The sequence below is a fragment of the Cetorhinus maximus genome, chromosome 22 (genome assembly GCF_964194155.1).
Source record: "Cetorhinus maximus chromosome 22, sCetMax3.hap1.1, whole genome shotgun sequence".
NCBI classification, from domain to species: domain Eukaryota; kingdom Metazoa; phylum Chordata; class Chondrichthyes; order Lamniformes; family Cetorhinidae; genus Cetorhinus; species Cetorhinus maximus.
Window position 1 is genome coordinate 45,729,770 of NC_135900.1, and position 16,977 is coordinate 45,746,746.

Here is a 16,977-nt window from a genome sequence, read left to right on the forward strand (position 1 = left end):
GTGCCTTCGTTTGACTTTACATCTGTTGCTGTTTGCTTGTGCCTGGAGGGGAGAAGTTCGTTATGTAAACTCCAGTAAACCTTGCTCTGTTTATATTCCATTTAGCAGTTCAGTATTGGCTGGTGTGTGACCAAGTGGGATTTCAGCATACGGAGAGGAATTTTATATAATATATTTTGACTAAAACACAGTTGCCAGGTTTGTACTATGAAGAATCAAAGGTCCACTAGTCCTTTAGGAGTCATTGATTATTCTCCACAGCTCTTATACTAACCTTTATTGAATTAATAAAAAGTGGGCTATAGAGCCTGGTGACTCATGGGCTAGTGGTGTCAATACAGTTAGATGTACTTGGGACATGCTGGAGGAATGGCTAGAAAGGTTTAGTTGGTTACATGGCTGCTTGTGGCTAGGAGGTATTTCATGAGGATGCTAAAGACATAATGACTATGTGGGCCAGGTCTGTTGGGCCAGATAGTCTTTTCCTTGCCACCATTTTCATACATTAGCATACAGTTGTGTTGAAGGATGCAACTGTCGGGTCTGATGAAGATCAGTTATTTCACTAATGATTCAAAAGTGACCATTATGAGTAATGTCACAGAAGAAATAGGAGCAGGGCACAGACCATATGCCCCTAAAGCCTGCCCTACCATTCAATACGATCATGGCTGATCTGTCTCAACTCCACTTTCCCACCCACTCGCCATATCCCTTGATTCTCTGAGAGGTCAAAATCTGTCTATACCTGAGGAAAGCAAGCAGAGATATAGTGTAAAATGTTGGATGCTATGGCTGTGAATGATACAAGCAGTATAATTAGCCTGACCTAAGATCTGCCTACTTTGGGGAGGGTGGGTGGGAAGCACAGAGACTTCACTAGGATTTCTGAGAAATTGGAAATACAGATCTCTATGTTGAGTTTGTAGCAATGGCTTAGGTCTCTATTTAAGGAAGTTTTCTTCAAATTGTAGTATTAATAGTAATTAGTATTAATTACTAATCCATATAAATAGTAATTATCGCTTCTCTGATGAACAATCTGTAACCATCATTAGTTTTCTTATAGTCACTTTAAATATATAAGCTTCCACCAACCAATAGATTAGCGTTTTTCAACCGGGGTCCCCTGGAACCCAAGGGTTATGCGAGCTTCCCTGAAGGGTTCCGCGCACTTTTCAGGTTTCTCTCTCTCTCTTTCTCTCGCTCACCAGTGCAGGATTTATTTTCTCCAGGAGGATAGGAATCACCAGTAAGTGAGACACGTCCTTGGACAGTCTGAACACATCCTTCCTTCATCGCTTCACAACTTTCAGAGTTCCCAAACACTGCACCAACACTCTGGGCTCCAGCTGAACTCAGTCTCAGCTATGAGGCTGCAACTTGGAGCAAGTCCACTAAAGGGAGGGAGCTGTCAACCCACACACAACCCAATTAAAGGCACCAGCACCGCAAATAAAATCCAAAACATCCAGGAAGCGAAACGAATGTAATGAAAAATAATCATTAAAAATGTAGCAATGTTGAGGTGACCGCCATGGAGACTGTGAAGAATATCTTGTCACGTGGGGCATGGAATGACCAAATGATGGTCGTAAACTATAAGGACTCGCTGCTCATTGTATTTGTGGATGAGATGATCAGTAGGGTTGTATTTGGGCCATTCTTGGAGACTGAACTCCCACATGTAGCACCCTCAATTTTGGGTGCTTCGAACATCCCGGAGTTTTGTGGCAGGTATGGACAGGACGCTCATGATGATGGAGGAAAATGCTTCCACTTCTGACACCAATGTAGAATTGAGGACTCTGGAGAGAGCATCAGCTGTTGGTTGTGACTTGCCTGGGGCATAGACGGCTGTATATTGGTACCACATCAACTGGAGGCAAAGTTGTTGAATATGGAAAGGCATCTCAATCTCTGTCGAATTGAGGAGTGTTATGAAAGGCTTGTAGTTTGTTTCCATCTGGAAAGGTAGCCCCACCAGGTAATCAGAGAAGCGCTTAACAGCCCGTGTAACTGCCAGTGTCTCTTTCTCAATAGTGACATACGTTCATTCAGTTTCCGTGAGGGGTCTCGAAGCGAAATGGACAGGTTTACTATTACTGTCCTTTTTCAGGCATATGGGAGCACCGTTGAAATCTGTAGAGGAAGCGTCTGCAGCAACAACCTTACAACGTGGGGTTGTAGTGCACCAGCACATCCGAGGAGACTAAGTGATCTTAAATGGATTAAAAGGCCTTGATTTGTTCCACACTCCAGAATCATTGTTGGCCCTTCTGCAAGAGGTGCCTCATGGGTTCTGTGAGTGTGGCCAAGTTAGGAATACACTTTTCCAACTGGTTTACCATTGCAAGGAAACATTGAATGTCGGTGATGCACATTGGCTGGGGAAACTCAGTAATAGCCTTTGTTTTCAGTGGATCAACTATGATACCATGCTGCTGGTGATGTGTCCTAGGAATTTTATGTTGGACCTGGTGAAGTTGCACTTGTTGTTCAGCGTGACGCTGCTTCCTGGAGAGCCTTGGGGACTTCTCTTAGCCTTTGGTCATGTTCGGCTCTTGTGGAACCATGTATGAGGATATTGTCCATGGCAGATAACACCTTGTTTGCCTTTGAGGATTGTTGACATGGTACATTGGAATATCTCCGGAGCAGATGAAATGCCAAAAGGGAGGTGTTAAAGCAAAATCGACCAAAGGGCATGATAAGGTCATCAAGAGCCTCAGTTTCTTGTTGAGGGGTATTTGCCAAAACCTGCTGTTTACATTGAGCTTTGTAAGAAGGGTGCTGTTGGTGAGCTTCGCCAAGCTGTTGACTACCAACTCCATTAGGTGAGCTTCCCTCTGTACTGCTTTATTAATCTGTGTAAGATCCACACAAAGCCGGAGGTGGCCATTAGGCTTAGGGACAGCGGCCAGACCAGAACACCAGTGGGTTGGTTTGTGACCGGGAAAATGATGCCCCTGTGTAACACGCGGTCAAGTTCCTTCTTAATCTTTGTGGTGTGATGCCCTCCTAGTGGTGAACAGACACATTGGCATGACTTCTGGGAGCAGAGAAATATGACATTTGTTCTTCAGCTACCCCAGCCCTTGAAAAAGTTGTGGAAATTCCTGTTGGAAGGCGACCCTGGTGGGTGGAAGAATCTGTATGATACCTAACTGTACAAATGCATTCCTGCTAAACAGGGAAATGCTTTGGTTGTGGATGACAGAGGGTTTCCATGATTTGCCACCACTTGTGGCATAGTGTGGCGGTAATCTGACCCTTAACATGCAGGTTTGTTCGTGCTGGCCCCTGGAGTTCCATATTGGAAGGCTGAAGAGGAATTTTACAGAGTCATGCAAGATGATCAGCCAGTATGGATATCCCTGCACCTGGGTCAACTTTGAAGCGTGTTGGGAACTCTTGGATCTCTAGTGTTGGCAAAGCGGGATCATGGTTGTCTTGGAGTGTTCATCATATGGCATCAACAATGGACTAAATTGGTGCTGCCACCTCTGCTACCATGTTGTAGAATGTGCTAGACCAGGATTCTAACAAGGAAGAGTTGTAGGCATATCAGGGTATCTACTTAAACACTTGTTTACTCACACTATTTACGGTATGTACATAGTGAATCACGGGGGAGGTATACCTTCCCTCAGGACTACCTGTCTGCTCCCTACAATTCCTTGCAAATGATTGCCTGACATCAGTGCCATATTATCATGTGCATCATAGATTAACATGTCCATTCTGTTAACCCTTTATACTACAGGTCCCACCATTCCATCCTTTCTCTAATTTGTTTTTGCTCAGTGAGATTTCCCTCACTTTGGTCCCAGTTTTATTTATTTGATCGCAGCCAGAGCTTCTCCAACAATGGCTTCTCTTCCCACCCATGTTCTGCCAGCTTTCACATGTATGTTGATAGAGCTCACCCAGCTCTATACACTACTGTCACTACACCTCCACCTCCTCTATATTGCCAGCTTCCTCATCCAAGATCCAGTCTTAAATGACCTGCAATATCCTCCGCTTAGTTATGTGAAAACAGCATCATTCCACCTTGCCCTCTATTCACTGTCTCAAGCTGAGCCAAAGTGCAATCTCAGTGTCCTATTCAACCTTGAGTTGAGCTTTCCATCGCAAAGTGCCTAACTGATACTACATTGGATAAATTTTACATGTTATGAATTTTCTGACTAACTACACCACAGCTTCAAAGAGGAATGCAGTGTTCTTTTATTCATTAAACAATGTCTGGGTTCCACTGCTTGGATGCTGTAAAATGCTCCCGTAACACAAAACAACATGAATAAAAGAACAGCAGCAATCATCCCAGGATCAGTTATTCGCTTCCTTTAAAAAAATAGGGCTGTTTTCATTTAGTTTTGGGACCCATTCCAGTGAGGCCTTTCAAAGTTGCAGGTTCCGAATTAAAGTCCATATGATCACAATCAACGGTTGTCTATCAGGAGCTGGGTATTCAGGATCACTTAAAATGCACTGTAATAGTGGTGTCCAATTGATATTAAAAAAAAACCATGGTCTCAAAATATAATTCCGAATTACTTGGAATATACCGGGTACTGTATGAATGTAACAGCAAATTGCATTTTATAGGCGTAAATAGGTGAGGAATTTGAGAGGAAAAATAGTGAATCAAATATGATCCCTTTTTAAGGGATTTTTGAATCTGCACACTTGAATTCTTGCCATACATGAAGCATTTAAAGTCCAAAGGAAATAACTAGATTTGTAGACTCGTGGTTAGCTGGTTACGTTTTGCCTTCCCAGTGCCTGGTGTTGTATCCAGTGCTTTAATACCTCTGCCCACAGGTCTGTACCCACTCATGCCAGCCCATCCAATTCTGTGCGGGCGTTTGATTGATGACAGCACCACAGACTAATGGAAAGCTGAAACCGCAGATCAATCAAGCACAGCTCCCCACCCTCTCCACGGCCTCTGCTCTTCATGCCCACTTGTCACTGGCAGAAGAAATAAGTAGGGCAAGTGGTAGGAAATAAGAGTTCACTTCAGAATGATTAATAGATGATACATCTTGGACTTAGACTTTTTACACAGAAAAGGAAGCTTGAGTCTGGGCCCCCCTAGCCCCTGGGCCCTGGTGTTTAGCATTTTGTGCACCTCCTCTTCTGGGCCTTGCCATATGGGTTTGCTCCCATATGATGTTGAGTGCTGCTTTGTTCTACAAGCAGTGAACCAGTGTAAAAATGCTAGAAGTTTAAAGAACCTAGACATTAATATTCAAGCGTCTACTCAACTCTCACACAATTGTGATGCAAACAGGCATGCATCACTTTGTTAGATTTTGTAGTAAGCTTGCCTGACTCCCCTTTACAATTCCTTCTGTGACAATGGTTCAGTTTTAAATGACATGTTTCTAGTTGCAGCAATGGCAAGTGAAGCTATGAAAGAGTTTTATAATGAGTAAGCACATTGCATGCAGTTTCAATCACTATGCAACCCGTAGAGAGGAATTTTTTTGTGCTTTGTGTACTTTGCCCAATTACTTGGTGTGGGAAAATTCTGGCTAGCTTGCTCCTTGGCAGATTTCCTGAAGCTGACAAACTTCCTCTGGATATTGGAAATGCGTTGTGTCATCACCTGCTCCATGGCTGTTCTATTGGATGGATGCCCTTGTAAGCCTATCAGCACAATCCTCCTTTCGCCTACATTCTGTAGGTGCAGCTGCGTCTTGAATAGAGGTTTTCGGTATTATTCATCAACCAGGTTTTTGGACCCAAGATTTTCTGTCAGCCTAACAAAAGAAACATACTTCTAGGTACAATGGTAGCCCTTTAAAATCTGCATTTGCTTCACTTTCCCATTTCCTACATTAACTGAGCACCCATATTATCAAGCACATCCAGCCAGTAAGTTCACCATGAATAACTAATGATGTAACACCAGATGGTTAAGTGGATTTGGTTGTGTCAAAAAGCAATTGCAAAATTTACAAGGCTTTGCCTTCTGTTCTAGGACAAGAAAATAAACCTTATTACATTCTCCAAGGCAAGGTGACATTTATCAGTTGTAAATTAGTAGTTGTTTTTTGTTCCTACCTGAATTGATCACTATTCAGGTGTTTTCTTTCCACACACAGAGCAGGACAAGGTGGAAGGAGCAGAGGACCTCTTTCAGAACTATACCTACTATCAAAATCAGAGCGAGATGGAAGAGAACTCAGAGAATGGAGTGATGGTGCCTACTGTGCCAGCAACCACAGACCAGTTGCAGACAAGTCCCAGGTATATGAAATGTGATTCAATTGCTAAATACAAAGAAATATTTCACATATCATGTACAGAAAACACTACAGGTCAAGTACTTGAGCAATACTGTTTATTAATATCTGAAATCTGCATTTTACAAATGGAATGGAATGCACAATCATTTTGGATTCCTAATTAAAAAATTATTAAGCAACTGAATGAATAATACAAACAGACATTTATCTTGACAGAATTACATGAGCGCTTCCATTTTGTGAACACACAGCTGTAGAATTACTCTCCTGAGGATAGGGCACCAACTGTGGTCAAAAAGAGGGAATATAAAAGTAATTTCTAATGGGGAAATGAATTGGTAGGTGAAGAGTCCTGGTCATCACAGACACAGTTGAGGGGAGGGACCTGTAATTCAGCAGTAACTTTACCCTAGTTTGCCATCAAGAGAAAATGTTGAAAATGTCGTAAAAACCCATTTCTTGTAATTATCTGTGAAGCATAAGGACAGCAAATAGCAGCTATGAATGGAAGAGGAGAAATTGAGAGAACTAAATGGGGTTGAAGAAATTTGTCAACAATATTTGCTTGTGGTCATTAGGTTGCATGGATCCTTATTTTAGTTGACATAGTATAAAATGAAGCATTGGGCTTTTTAAAATGAGGTTTAATGTTATCATCACAGTTCCACTATGGAAATAGGACGTCAACTGGCAATTATTGGGGATGAGCTTCATCATCGAAAGAACAGGGAATGTCAAGGTATGCGGGCATACTTTCCTCTCCCGTCTGAACACGGATATGAGTCCTTCTGCAGAGTTGCTGAAAGGTAGGTTTCCAATTATGTAGTCAATAGTTGCCATAAAAACCTAACAAGTAGCAGTGGTTTATCTGGACTTTAATTACTGTAAAGCCTGGTATGATCTAGGTTATCAGCAGTGCAATACCAACATCAACCTCAAGTACTGCATGCAGCCAAGCAAGTAGTGTTTACTGTGATGAAATGGTTTCAAAGTCTGTATTTTTTGAGACTGTCCTTAACTGAAACAGAAACCCAAATCTCTAGGTTTTTGCGAGGGGGAATTGTCTATTGAATTTTCTGGCAGTGATCTCAGAGTTCTGAGAAATCAGCCTCTGGCTGGGGTTGCAGGGGAAATGGGAACCAGATAAAGGACAGAGCCATGACCTGGACTGTAACTTAGATTGTAAGGGAAACAGAAGTTGACTGGGGGTAAAAAACAGACAGAAGACTCTCGAGAATGAGTTTTCAGCAGGGGTCAGAATGATATAGAGGCTTAGATAGCTGTATGAACAGTCCAGGCACGCTGAGGAGCTGGGTGTTTTTTTTTAACCAGAGTCGACCATTTTGTGTACCTGGGTGATATTGAGTGGTTGGATGAAGGGGACTCGAGGGAAGGTACACCATCAGGACTGTCATGAAGAGAGTGCATGAAGTAGGCTGTGCAGAAATGTGTCTTTTTTGTGATAATTGTGTCCGTGGAGCTTGGACGGAGTAAAGTTGTTATCGGAGGCTATTTGATGATCAAATCCTGCGTGACGAAGAGTAGTTGAACTATACTGGAGGAAGATAGCGTTGTGAAGGACTTTGAGACTGCACGTGGTGTCACATATGCGCAAACAGGGCTACCTGAGAAATCTGTGAGATTTACCTTTGTGGTTTCAGATAGTTAAAGCATAATTTATGGTTTCTAGTGGATATAATTTGCCTGTTCATGTTTAATTTATGTTGGTTTTATTTTGATTGTCAGCTTAAAAAGTGAAAACTTGTTCATCAGGTTTTCATGTTGTTGTTGCTTAGGAAGTTCACTCCTTTCACATTATTGGCCTTTACAGGGATCATAACATTGCTTAGTCTTGCTTCCTGCTAGTCTTTCATTTGAGAACTGTTATGCAGAGAAGGTGACCAACTGAATCTAGGCATCTTCACAGAACAAATAAAGAATGGGGGGACTGAGGGAAAGACTAAAAGAATGTGGTCAGTGAAAGAAAACAAAATGAAAGATTAAAGTAAACTTTTAAAAAATACAAATAGAAATGGAATATTGTGTTAGTTTGCACCCAGTAGGTGTGACAATCTTGGAAGTGGATTACGTAGTCAGTTTTTTTAGAAAATAATATAACTATTAACTAATATTGCTATGTTGATATGATTGTCTTAAAGACTAACTGATCAAAATAACAATTTTGTTGTGATAAAGTGCACTAATTTTCTACAGATTATATGACAATGGAATAAACTGGGGCCAAACTATTGCCTTGCTGAGTTTCAGCTACAAAATGGTGACTTACGTCTATCAGAGAGGAATTATGGAATGTTTTGGCAAAGTTTCCAAATCTGTTGCAAAGTTTATTACAAAGAACCAAATTGCTCAATGGATTGTTGAGCAGGCAGGCTGGGTAAGTATACATTGTGCTGTGGGAATGTATTATTTTTAAGGTCTGTTTCTGCCTCGTTGTAAGGGTATTCTTTCAGAATGTTACAACTCATTGTCTCTCTCAGCTGTTTTATTTTAAATCAAGAAATTCAGAAAGAAAACAGACACGGATTCCATCCAGTGAGTTGTAAAGTTGTGCAGAAAAATATTAAGAGTTTAATTCAGGAGGTGTGGATTTGAAGAAGTCCTGGCAAACAAAAAAATGTTTAATCACCATTGCTGAGTGTGCAATGGTCTCAAACCTTATCAGAATATTTTTATCCATATTTGTAACTCAAGGAAGGAGCAATTACTTTGGAAAGGGAAGCAATAGAATTGGAAAGGCTACATGTTTTAAACTCCAGAAGAGTAATGGTACTTTGCTTATCTACGCACTCCAGCATTTGCCATTCCTTGCTTTCCTTCACAATGTCTATTATCTGACTCTACTCCACATTAAACTGCATCTTCTACCTGGCGCATAGTTTCATTTTAAATGGATGGGATGCTGGGTGAGCAGCAATGCACTCATATAATCCTCCCCACTAGATCTTTCTCTGTGACCTGTACCCAAGTGAACGATTACAACCAAAGGCAAGAAGAATAAAAACTGCCCCATTTGAGAATTTGAAATAGCCTCATTTTGTCAAGACAAATTTATAATTTCTACTACATTTTTGGAAATTATTTAATCAAAATGGAACCAGTGTAATTTATAACAACATTGTTGTTTTAACAACATTTGTATCTAAGTGTAATGTTAACTGCCCATTTTGTGTGCACCGATACTTGAAATTCTAGCTGCTGGATGATTAATTGTACCATTCCTTTCCCATTAGCTCACACTGAGCTGATCTGAGCTGATTATGGAAGACAGCTCCTGAAGGTTGAACTTGTTTCCACTGGTGGTTCTATTTTATGGTTGTCTTTATATGCTGTTTGCACTGAATTTTAATGACTGTAATTACTCTAAACATCCTGCAAGGTAAACAGTTTGGCCACACACACAGTACATCCAGACTTTGTGACATAAGTAGTTCCTACAATACATAGGACATTAGTACATGAAAACGATGGTAGAATACAGAGTTATAATGATCACTGAATCCAACTATAATGGTTAACCATATTAATGTAATTAACAGAGGCAAGAAATTGGAATAATTGCTGTACGATAAAAACCAGTGTTGCTAGTGTACCAGTCACATAACTATATCTCAAACCATTATCACAGAAATAAGAAATTACAATTATATTACACCTTTCATAGCCTTACGGCATCACAAAAAACTTCACAACCAATGAAGTACTTTTGAAGTTTTATCACTGTTGTCAAGACATGCAGCAAGCTGCTTGCACACAGTAAGGGCCCACAACCAGCAACTAGACAAATGATCAGCTAATGTTTCATGATGCCTTTACAGAAAGAACTTCTGCCCTTACAGTAAATGATTGCTTTCTTCATAGTCAATTCCCGCAACCTTTACAGTAAATACCAGAGCATTTCATGTCATAAATTTAATTTTTCTTTATTATTTTCCTGGGCTAGTTCCCTTTCATCTTGTTGAGATAAGCTTTCTTTTCCCCTCAAATTCTTTTGATTATTCTCTCTGCTTTTCAACATTTATATCTGTGTTCACAATTTATGTTGTGATTGCTCTTTGCTAGATGTTGCCACAATATGCACATTATCTACTTGCCCCACTTCATTTCCATGAACTAAATCAAGTACTGCCTCCTTCCCTGTTGAAATTCAAGCAGAGGAACTGCGCACCATTGTTTTATTAAATATCTGCTGTATAAGAAGCCCAACAGCAGAGGGGCTGCAACTTGTAGTAGATGGTTTGGTGACTGGAGCTTTTTTCCCTTTGCTTTACAGACCACTGCTCTTTCCATCGAGGATGCCAACCTGAAGTGGCTGTTTGGAATCTTAATGGCTGTCATGCTGGGCGTGGCGATTGCCCACAAGATTTATAAACCATGAATAGTCCCACATACAGTGCTGGATTGTCAAAGCTGGTCTTAGACCAAGCAGCATATCTGCTGGATTACTTCACCCTGGCGGTGAAGATTTTTTATTATCAAATTTGAATATTAGAAATAACGTTTTCCAAATATTTTTGTTTTGGATATTTAAGTTTTTTTGGGAAAAGTGCTGGGCCACGCTTATATTTTCTAAACTTTAATAATTTAACATTATGAAATTAAATGTATGACTATTACTGATAATTGTGGATTTTGGATTAATATCTCCAGCCAATAGGATGCGGCAGAATGCCATACAAATACATTAACCCTAATTCTAAACCCTGTACCTGACAAGAACGGGACTGGCAGGGATTTAAGATTGGGGCAGAGTATAACCTCCCTTATCATCCATGTTCCCACCCATCACCATTTTAACTCTGGGGTTTGGGAAGGGGTCAGAGGTGCTCACCACAGGCAGCCCAGCAGCTCATAAATAAGCAAAGGCGGGAACCTATGATTCTATTAGGCTGTGATTTTAACACCGGGTTGCACTTAGTGCTGGACCTACCAGTAAAACTAGCTAGGTAGCAGCAGGACCAGAAGAGGTTCAGGAAGATAAGTTGTAAGCAAAAATGCTTGATATTTTCCTTGTGTGCCAGTAGCCAAGACTCCAAGGAAACATTGGGCTTCTTCTGCCCTGGACTTCCTTCCAACCATCACTTAACTTAGCACTGAGAACTGTTCCCTCTGTCCCCGGCAGCTGCCCCCTGCTGCTCTAAACCCCACTTCCCGCCCACTATCCATCTAACGATTCCCACCAGGTTTGGCCTGTAGTCCAACTGAGGTTTGGGAATTAAAATCTCTCCGTTCCTTCCCATGCTGCGATGCTGCTTCCTGCTTGGCTAAGCCCTCACACTCATACCCCGAGTTAAAATCAGGGCTATAAAATGTTTCACATACCAATATCGCACAGTGTGATTTCACTCCAGGGAAATGCGAGACAGGCTTAAAGACATGAAGTATTAACATATTCCTTCACTGCAAATTTGAACTGTTTTAAAAGGTATGCCTGGATAGTATAATGGAGATTTCAGAAAATAAAAATGTAACTACTAAAGTCTTCTATGGGTACGTACAAAGGAAAAAACAACCAACATACAAGAAAACTAAGCAGCATTATTGCGAACATAACTTTCCATTACTAGAGAGGTGTGTTTTGGAAATGGTGTTTACTTAGAATGTGGTGGGATTGTGGTATTTTAACTGATGTTCTGAGTCCTCCTCTGTTTCTGTAAACAGAGCAGTCATTCTGCTGTAACAAAAACAAAGATAGCTGGAAAAACTCAGCAGGTCTGACAGCATCCGTGGAGAGGAAGACAGAGCCAATGTTTCGCGTCCTCTCCATGGATGCTTCATCAGAAGAGTCATATGGACTCAGCGTTGGCTCTGTCTTCCTCTCCACGGATGCTGTCAGACCTGCTGAGTTTTTCCAGCTATTTTTGTTTTTGTTTTTGTTTCTGTTTCAGATTTCCAGCATCCGCAGTATTTTGCTTTTATCTTAGTCATTCTGCTGTGATGTATTGCTTTGTTGTATTAAATTTTCTTACACCCCACCTCCCCCTCAAACTATTCCTATTGTGTCTGGTTTCATTCAGCTGGAATAAATGAGCAAGGATGTCAACTGTGTCCTGGGAGGGGAGAAGCCGGGAATGCAAGGTGCGCGCCACCCTCACATTTCTCCTCCTCTTACAATCTACAGGCTTTTAAAAGCCCAACACTGCATTCTGTCTTCTCTAGTCTAATCTCTCACTGTTTTTGACCACCATGATATCCTGTGCAAACTGCCTTTGTCTATTTTTTTAGTTAAAAGATCAAGCTGAGGTGGTGGTCATTACAATTGGTTCAAAAAACCATAGATCATTTGGTGTGATGTTTCGCTAGGTATATTAAGTTCCCATGATATTTTCTGTTAAATAATGTGTATTGAAAATGTGATAGCATTTTATCATCTATCTATCCACATATTTACATCTTAACAAAGGCTTGTTTGGCCCATCTGCAAAAACTTACTTTCTGTTCAGATTTTTCTGTCACGCTTTGGGTTAGCTTTTCCATTGTGAATTTCTGTTTTCCATAAACAGCCCAAGTGAACTTGTCACCATGTAGTTACACAATCTGACCAGCAGATAGCACTATTTTATTTCCCCATTGATCGTGATGTTTTTTGATTTAACGCAATTTAAAGGATTAAGTAGCATGTCTACTGACTCATACACCTCATTTGTCACACTTTATATTATGTCTTAACCAACACCCACATTTGTATGTGCTATTTACGCGGAGGGGGAGATATGGGGTAGAGTCTGAATATAGGCTTGAATATAGGTAAATAGTAGCTGTGCCTGATACTCAGTACAAGTAATACTGATCCAGGAGCCTTAATTTAATAGGCTGTAATTCAATGACACTTTTCTCATTCAAAATAATTATACATTTGCACACACAATTTCAGTGTAACTACCACGCCATACAGGCAGGATTCGTCACATGCCAAAATTCAATATGCAAAATGTTATGTGCAGCTGAGCTGGGGTAGAATGGCTCCGCTGTTTTCCCTCTTCAGGTTTGACCGCAACAGGGTTTTTTTGAAAAGGGTATACTTGCCAATTCAGGGAGAATTTAACTGTTTACATGCTGTGATCATAAAAGAATCAATCAGACAGATTTTCTTGAATTTAACAAAGGAAGAGGTTAGTTTTATTATACTTAAACCGATCTAAGTAAAATATTAAATATATGTTCCGATATTTTACACACACACATGCACACTCGGAGTTCACACATGCGCACTGATAGATTACAGAGTGGGGAAGGATAGATTTGACATCTTAGAGCCCAGAGAAATAAAAGGGGTATACAGTCTGTAGTTTGGTGACTCAGCTGGCTTCAGACTGAATTCAGTGGTCCTGCAACTTTCCTTCGGTAGTCCCCATGCTTCCAATTTAAAGATGTAGATGGCTGATTTGGATGTCCTCCTGGAGCTGGTAATGCTGGGTTGAATCCTTTTAAGAAGCATCTGCCTGCAGCAGGAGTGTCCCTGGGTGGCCACAGTCAGCAAACAGGGTTCGAAGCTTGCAAGGTGGGTTGGAAAGAGAGGGAGGAAAAAGGGACCCCATTTGGGTCTTCTCTCATCAGCGTCTCAGCTGCTGGTCTTCTTACTGTAGAGAAATCAGAAGTTTAAATATGCAAAAGGTGGACCTATCACATGACCCATCACCCAGTGATTCAAACATGGCCGTGACTAGTGTATTCCCCCTATAATTTAATCACTTCATGTTTGGGAATCCTCTTTCTCTGCCATTGTCCCATTGTTCAAGTGATTGGGTTTAAGCAAGGCGTTGTTTCAGAACCAAGTCCCTTCTATCCGTTTCCTTCTAAATTCCTGTTACTTATTGTCTGGGGGTCTAGGTGTTCACTATCATCTGGTGGTAGTGCTCTGGGTATGTTAATGCCAAGAGACACAGTCTTTGGTAGGTTTTGGACTTAATAGGAGGTTAAGTTCAACTCTTGTATCTTTGAAGAAGTCACATTTCACATGTTGCTGAGATTGAAGGCTTACACAGTACAAATCTCTGTAACTGCATGGCTTACCACCTGTGAAGTTCTTGACCTTTAATTGTGCTGTTCACAACCCATGGGTTTAACAGTTCTATTTCTGGTGCATTGATAAATCTTATTTCTAAGGTGACAGTGGGAGTTAAATTGCTTTTGAGCCTTTTTGGAGCATCTGAGTTCCCCTCCTGTGTTTGACTTTTAGTGGGCTCTAAAGCTGGATTGCTGGGTTTGGTGAGATTTGCAATTTGGATTTGACCATTTGATTCACCAATGGGTAATTCCATACTGATTTCACTTATATTCCTCTTGTGGTTTCCATAATTCTACTGGCTTTCCTTTTAGCCTTTTCAATCCTTATAGGCTATATCGCTCCTGTTAGACCTTTGAACCTTCCTCAGCCCTCTGCACCTGTGCAGGATTTGGCTTGTTCCCCCTATCTTCTCAGTGTCCGTGGACTGCCCTGGAATCTTTGGGGGTACTACCTTCTAACAAGCTAAGTATAATAATATGGGCAAGCTTGGGATCAAATGCACCATTACTAGCCCTGTAACTAGCTTGGTTTGCAGGTAATTTTTTTATTAAACGGACCTCTATACGGGAACCAGCACATTGGTTTTCTCTCTGCTTTTGGGCAGAAATCGCCATCTCCTGTCACAAGCAGAGTTTGTAAACAACCTGTATCACAGAGAATGCTGATGCCTTTTTAAGAACGCTAGGGGTCATTTTCTCTTTAAATACAAAATCCTGATAGGTATTTTGGCCTTCGGTCACATTTTGAACACAGGCTCACGACCTTCGTTACCATGGGCACTGCTAGACAGAAGGAAAAAACAGTAAAAACTGGGGAATAAGAATACTGGTCTGAACAGTTTTTTCCTTCTGGGTTGCCAACAGTTGCCTCTTAGGTGGCCAGTCTTTCCACACTGAAACATACCGGCTGGGCTCCTACTGGTTCACCATCTTGGTTCCTTTTTTTTAAAAGTTGGGGATTGATCCGCAATTCCTTCATTACTCCCCTTTTCTCTCAAGCCTGCTTCAGCTTCACCTGCCTCCCTCCCATCTCTCCTTGGCCTGTAAGAATTACCAGACTTTGAGTTGAGGTTCGTGGGTTAACTCATATAGTCATCTGCTATGAGGGTTATCTGTCTGCCTTTGGGGACTCGTTTTTCCATGAGGATTTTTATGGAAAGGAGAAGGGAGTTTTTGAACTTCTCAAGAAGAATTACTTCCCTGAGGCCTTCATAGATGGACTCTATCTTAAGCACCCATACCCAATGGTTGATAGCAAGTTGCTTAGCCCTTTCAAAATCAATGTAAGTTTGGTAGGGCTATTTTTGGATTGATTGGTTTAGCCTATTCCCATTGTAGCTTGATACGTTTATGTCTGGGAACCCCCTACTGATTATCCCATGTGATTGCCTTGATGCCTTGCTAATGGGCACAGGATATATGATTCACTCATATTCTCCAGAGGCCATTGTCCTTGATGACGTTTTTGCAGACGTGACATGTCCATGTCATTGGGTTGCAGTATGGAGAGTACAATGATGTAAATTGGGTAGCCATCTTGGTTGAAAGCTCAAGTCACACTTTTAGTCTATGTTTTAAAACGGCTCTGTTTTCAAAAGTTCAGTTTCCCAGCTGGTGGATTAAAAAGCATTATTTGGCATAAACCATGTTTTCATGACAAACTCTATAAATTACATTAATATGTGTAATTTATTCATGATTGTTTGAATACTGAAATAAATGTTTCCTTTCTTGAACAAAACTGTGTTGAAAGTTGTGGATTGCAGACTGTGTGAAGTCATTATGTCACTAGAATGCCAACCAGCAGACACTATGCTAAATGAAAAGAAAGTAATAGGGGCAATTTTAACCTCAAAAATGGGTGGGTTTCAGTCAGGTGAGAGGTTAAAGTGTTTAAAAGTCTGAGTTCCAACACCAACCCACCTCCAACCTAACCACTTCTGGTTTTAATTTTAATGAGGTCTGAGATGGCTGAGGTGGGTGGGGGGGGGTGGGGGGGAGGGCGTGGGTTTGGGTGGGAGCAGTGGGGGGTTCCCAGACATAAACTTATCAAGCTTCAGATGGACAAACTGCTCCAGGCAGATGAGTTGTTATTGTATCAAGGTTACTTAACATTGTGAATTTAACTGCAGAAATCCGGATTTCCAAGCTTTGGGAATTTCAGCAGCTAAATCCATGTGAGGGCTGTTGGATCTAAGAGGTAAATGCCCTGTGATTAGACAACACCCTCATACCTTCTGATATCCCCCTGAGCTTCCCCATCAGGTCTCTGAATTTCTCCTAATCCAGGCATCTGGCCTCCAACCCCCAAACCTCTGACCCACCTCCACCACCACCACCCCCTCAATCAGGCCTATGATGACCTGTCAGATTCCTGACTTCCAGGTTCCCATACTTTTTTGAACTCCCTCTTCCCCCTTTGCCCCTCACACCACTCCCCACAGGTCAGGTAAGTTAAATTCCAACCCATCGTGTGAAAAAACTGCATGGGATTTTCCACTACAATAGCCAGAGGTTTGAATTTGTGATAAATAATTGTCGTTTATCATGCTAAAGGGAGACTTCCCTTTTTAAGTGGGAGGAGTACCAACACAGCAGAGGCGTATTAGCTTGATTTAATTGGTCGGATTTATCTCTCTGGACCAGAAACATCTGGACTTAAATCTCGTTTCAGTGTTTGACCACACAA

General features: G+C 41.2%; 1 protein-coding gene across 2 annotated transcripts in view; it reads left to right on the forward strand.

Annotated features, from left to right (window-relative positions):
* LOC144696666 (bcl-2 homologous antagonist/killer-like) overlaps positions 1 to 10,902 on the forward strand; it is a 45,314-nt gene extending 34,412 nt beyond the window's left edge. The window contains exons 4-8 of one of the 2 annotated variants that reach the window (XM_078568231.1): positions 5,996 to 6,033; positions 6,125 to 6,264; positions 6,926 to 7,069; positions 8,478 to 8,658; positions 10,555 to 10,902. In XM_078568231.1, coding sequence (XP_078424357.1) covers positions 5,996 to 6,033; positions 6,125 to 6,264; positions 6,926 to 7,069; positions 8,478 to 8,658; positions 10,555 to 10,659 — 608 coding nt within the window. In that variant the 3' untranslated portion in view covers positions 10,660 to 10,902. Of the gene's footprint in view, positions 1 to 5,995; positions 6,034 to 6,124; positions 6,265 to 6,925; positions 7,070 to 8,477; positions 8,659 to 9,514; positions 9,631 to 10,554 lie in introns of those variants that run through there. The other variant, XM_078568233.1, reaches the window with a different exon arrangement.
* Positions 10,903 to 16,977: the final 6,075 nt, after the last annotated feature.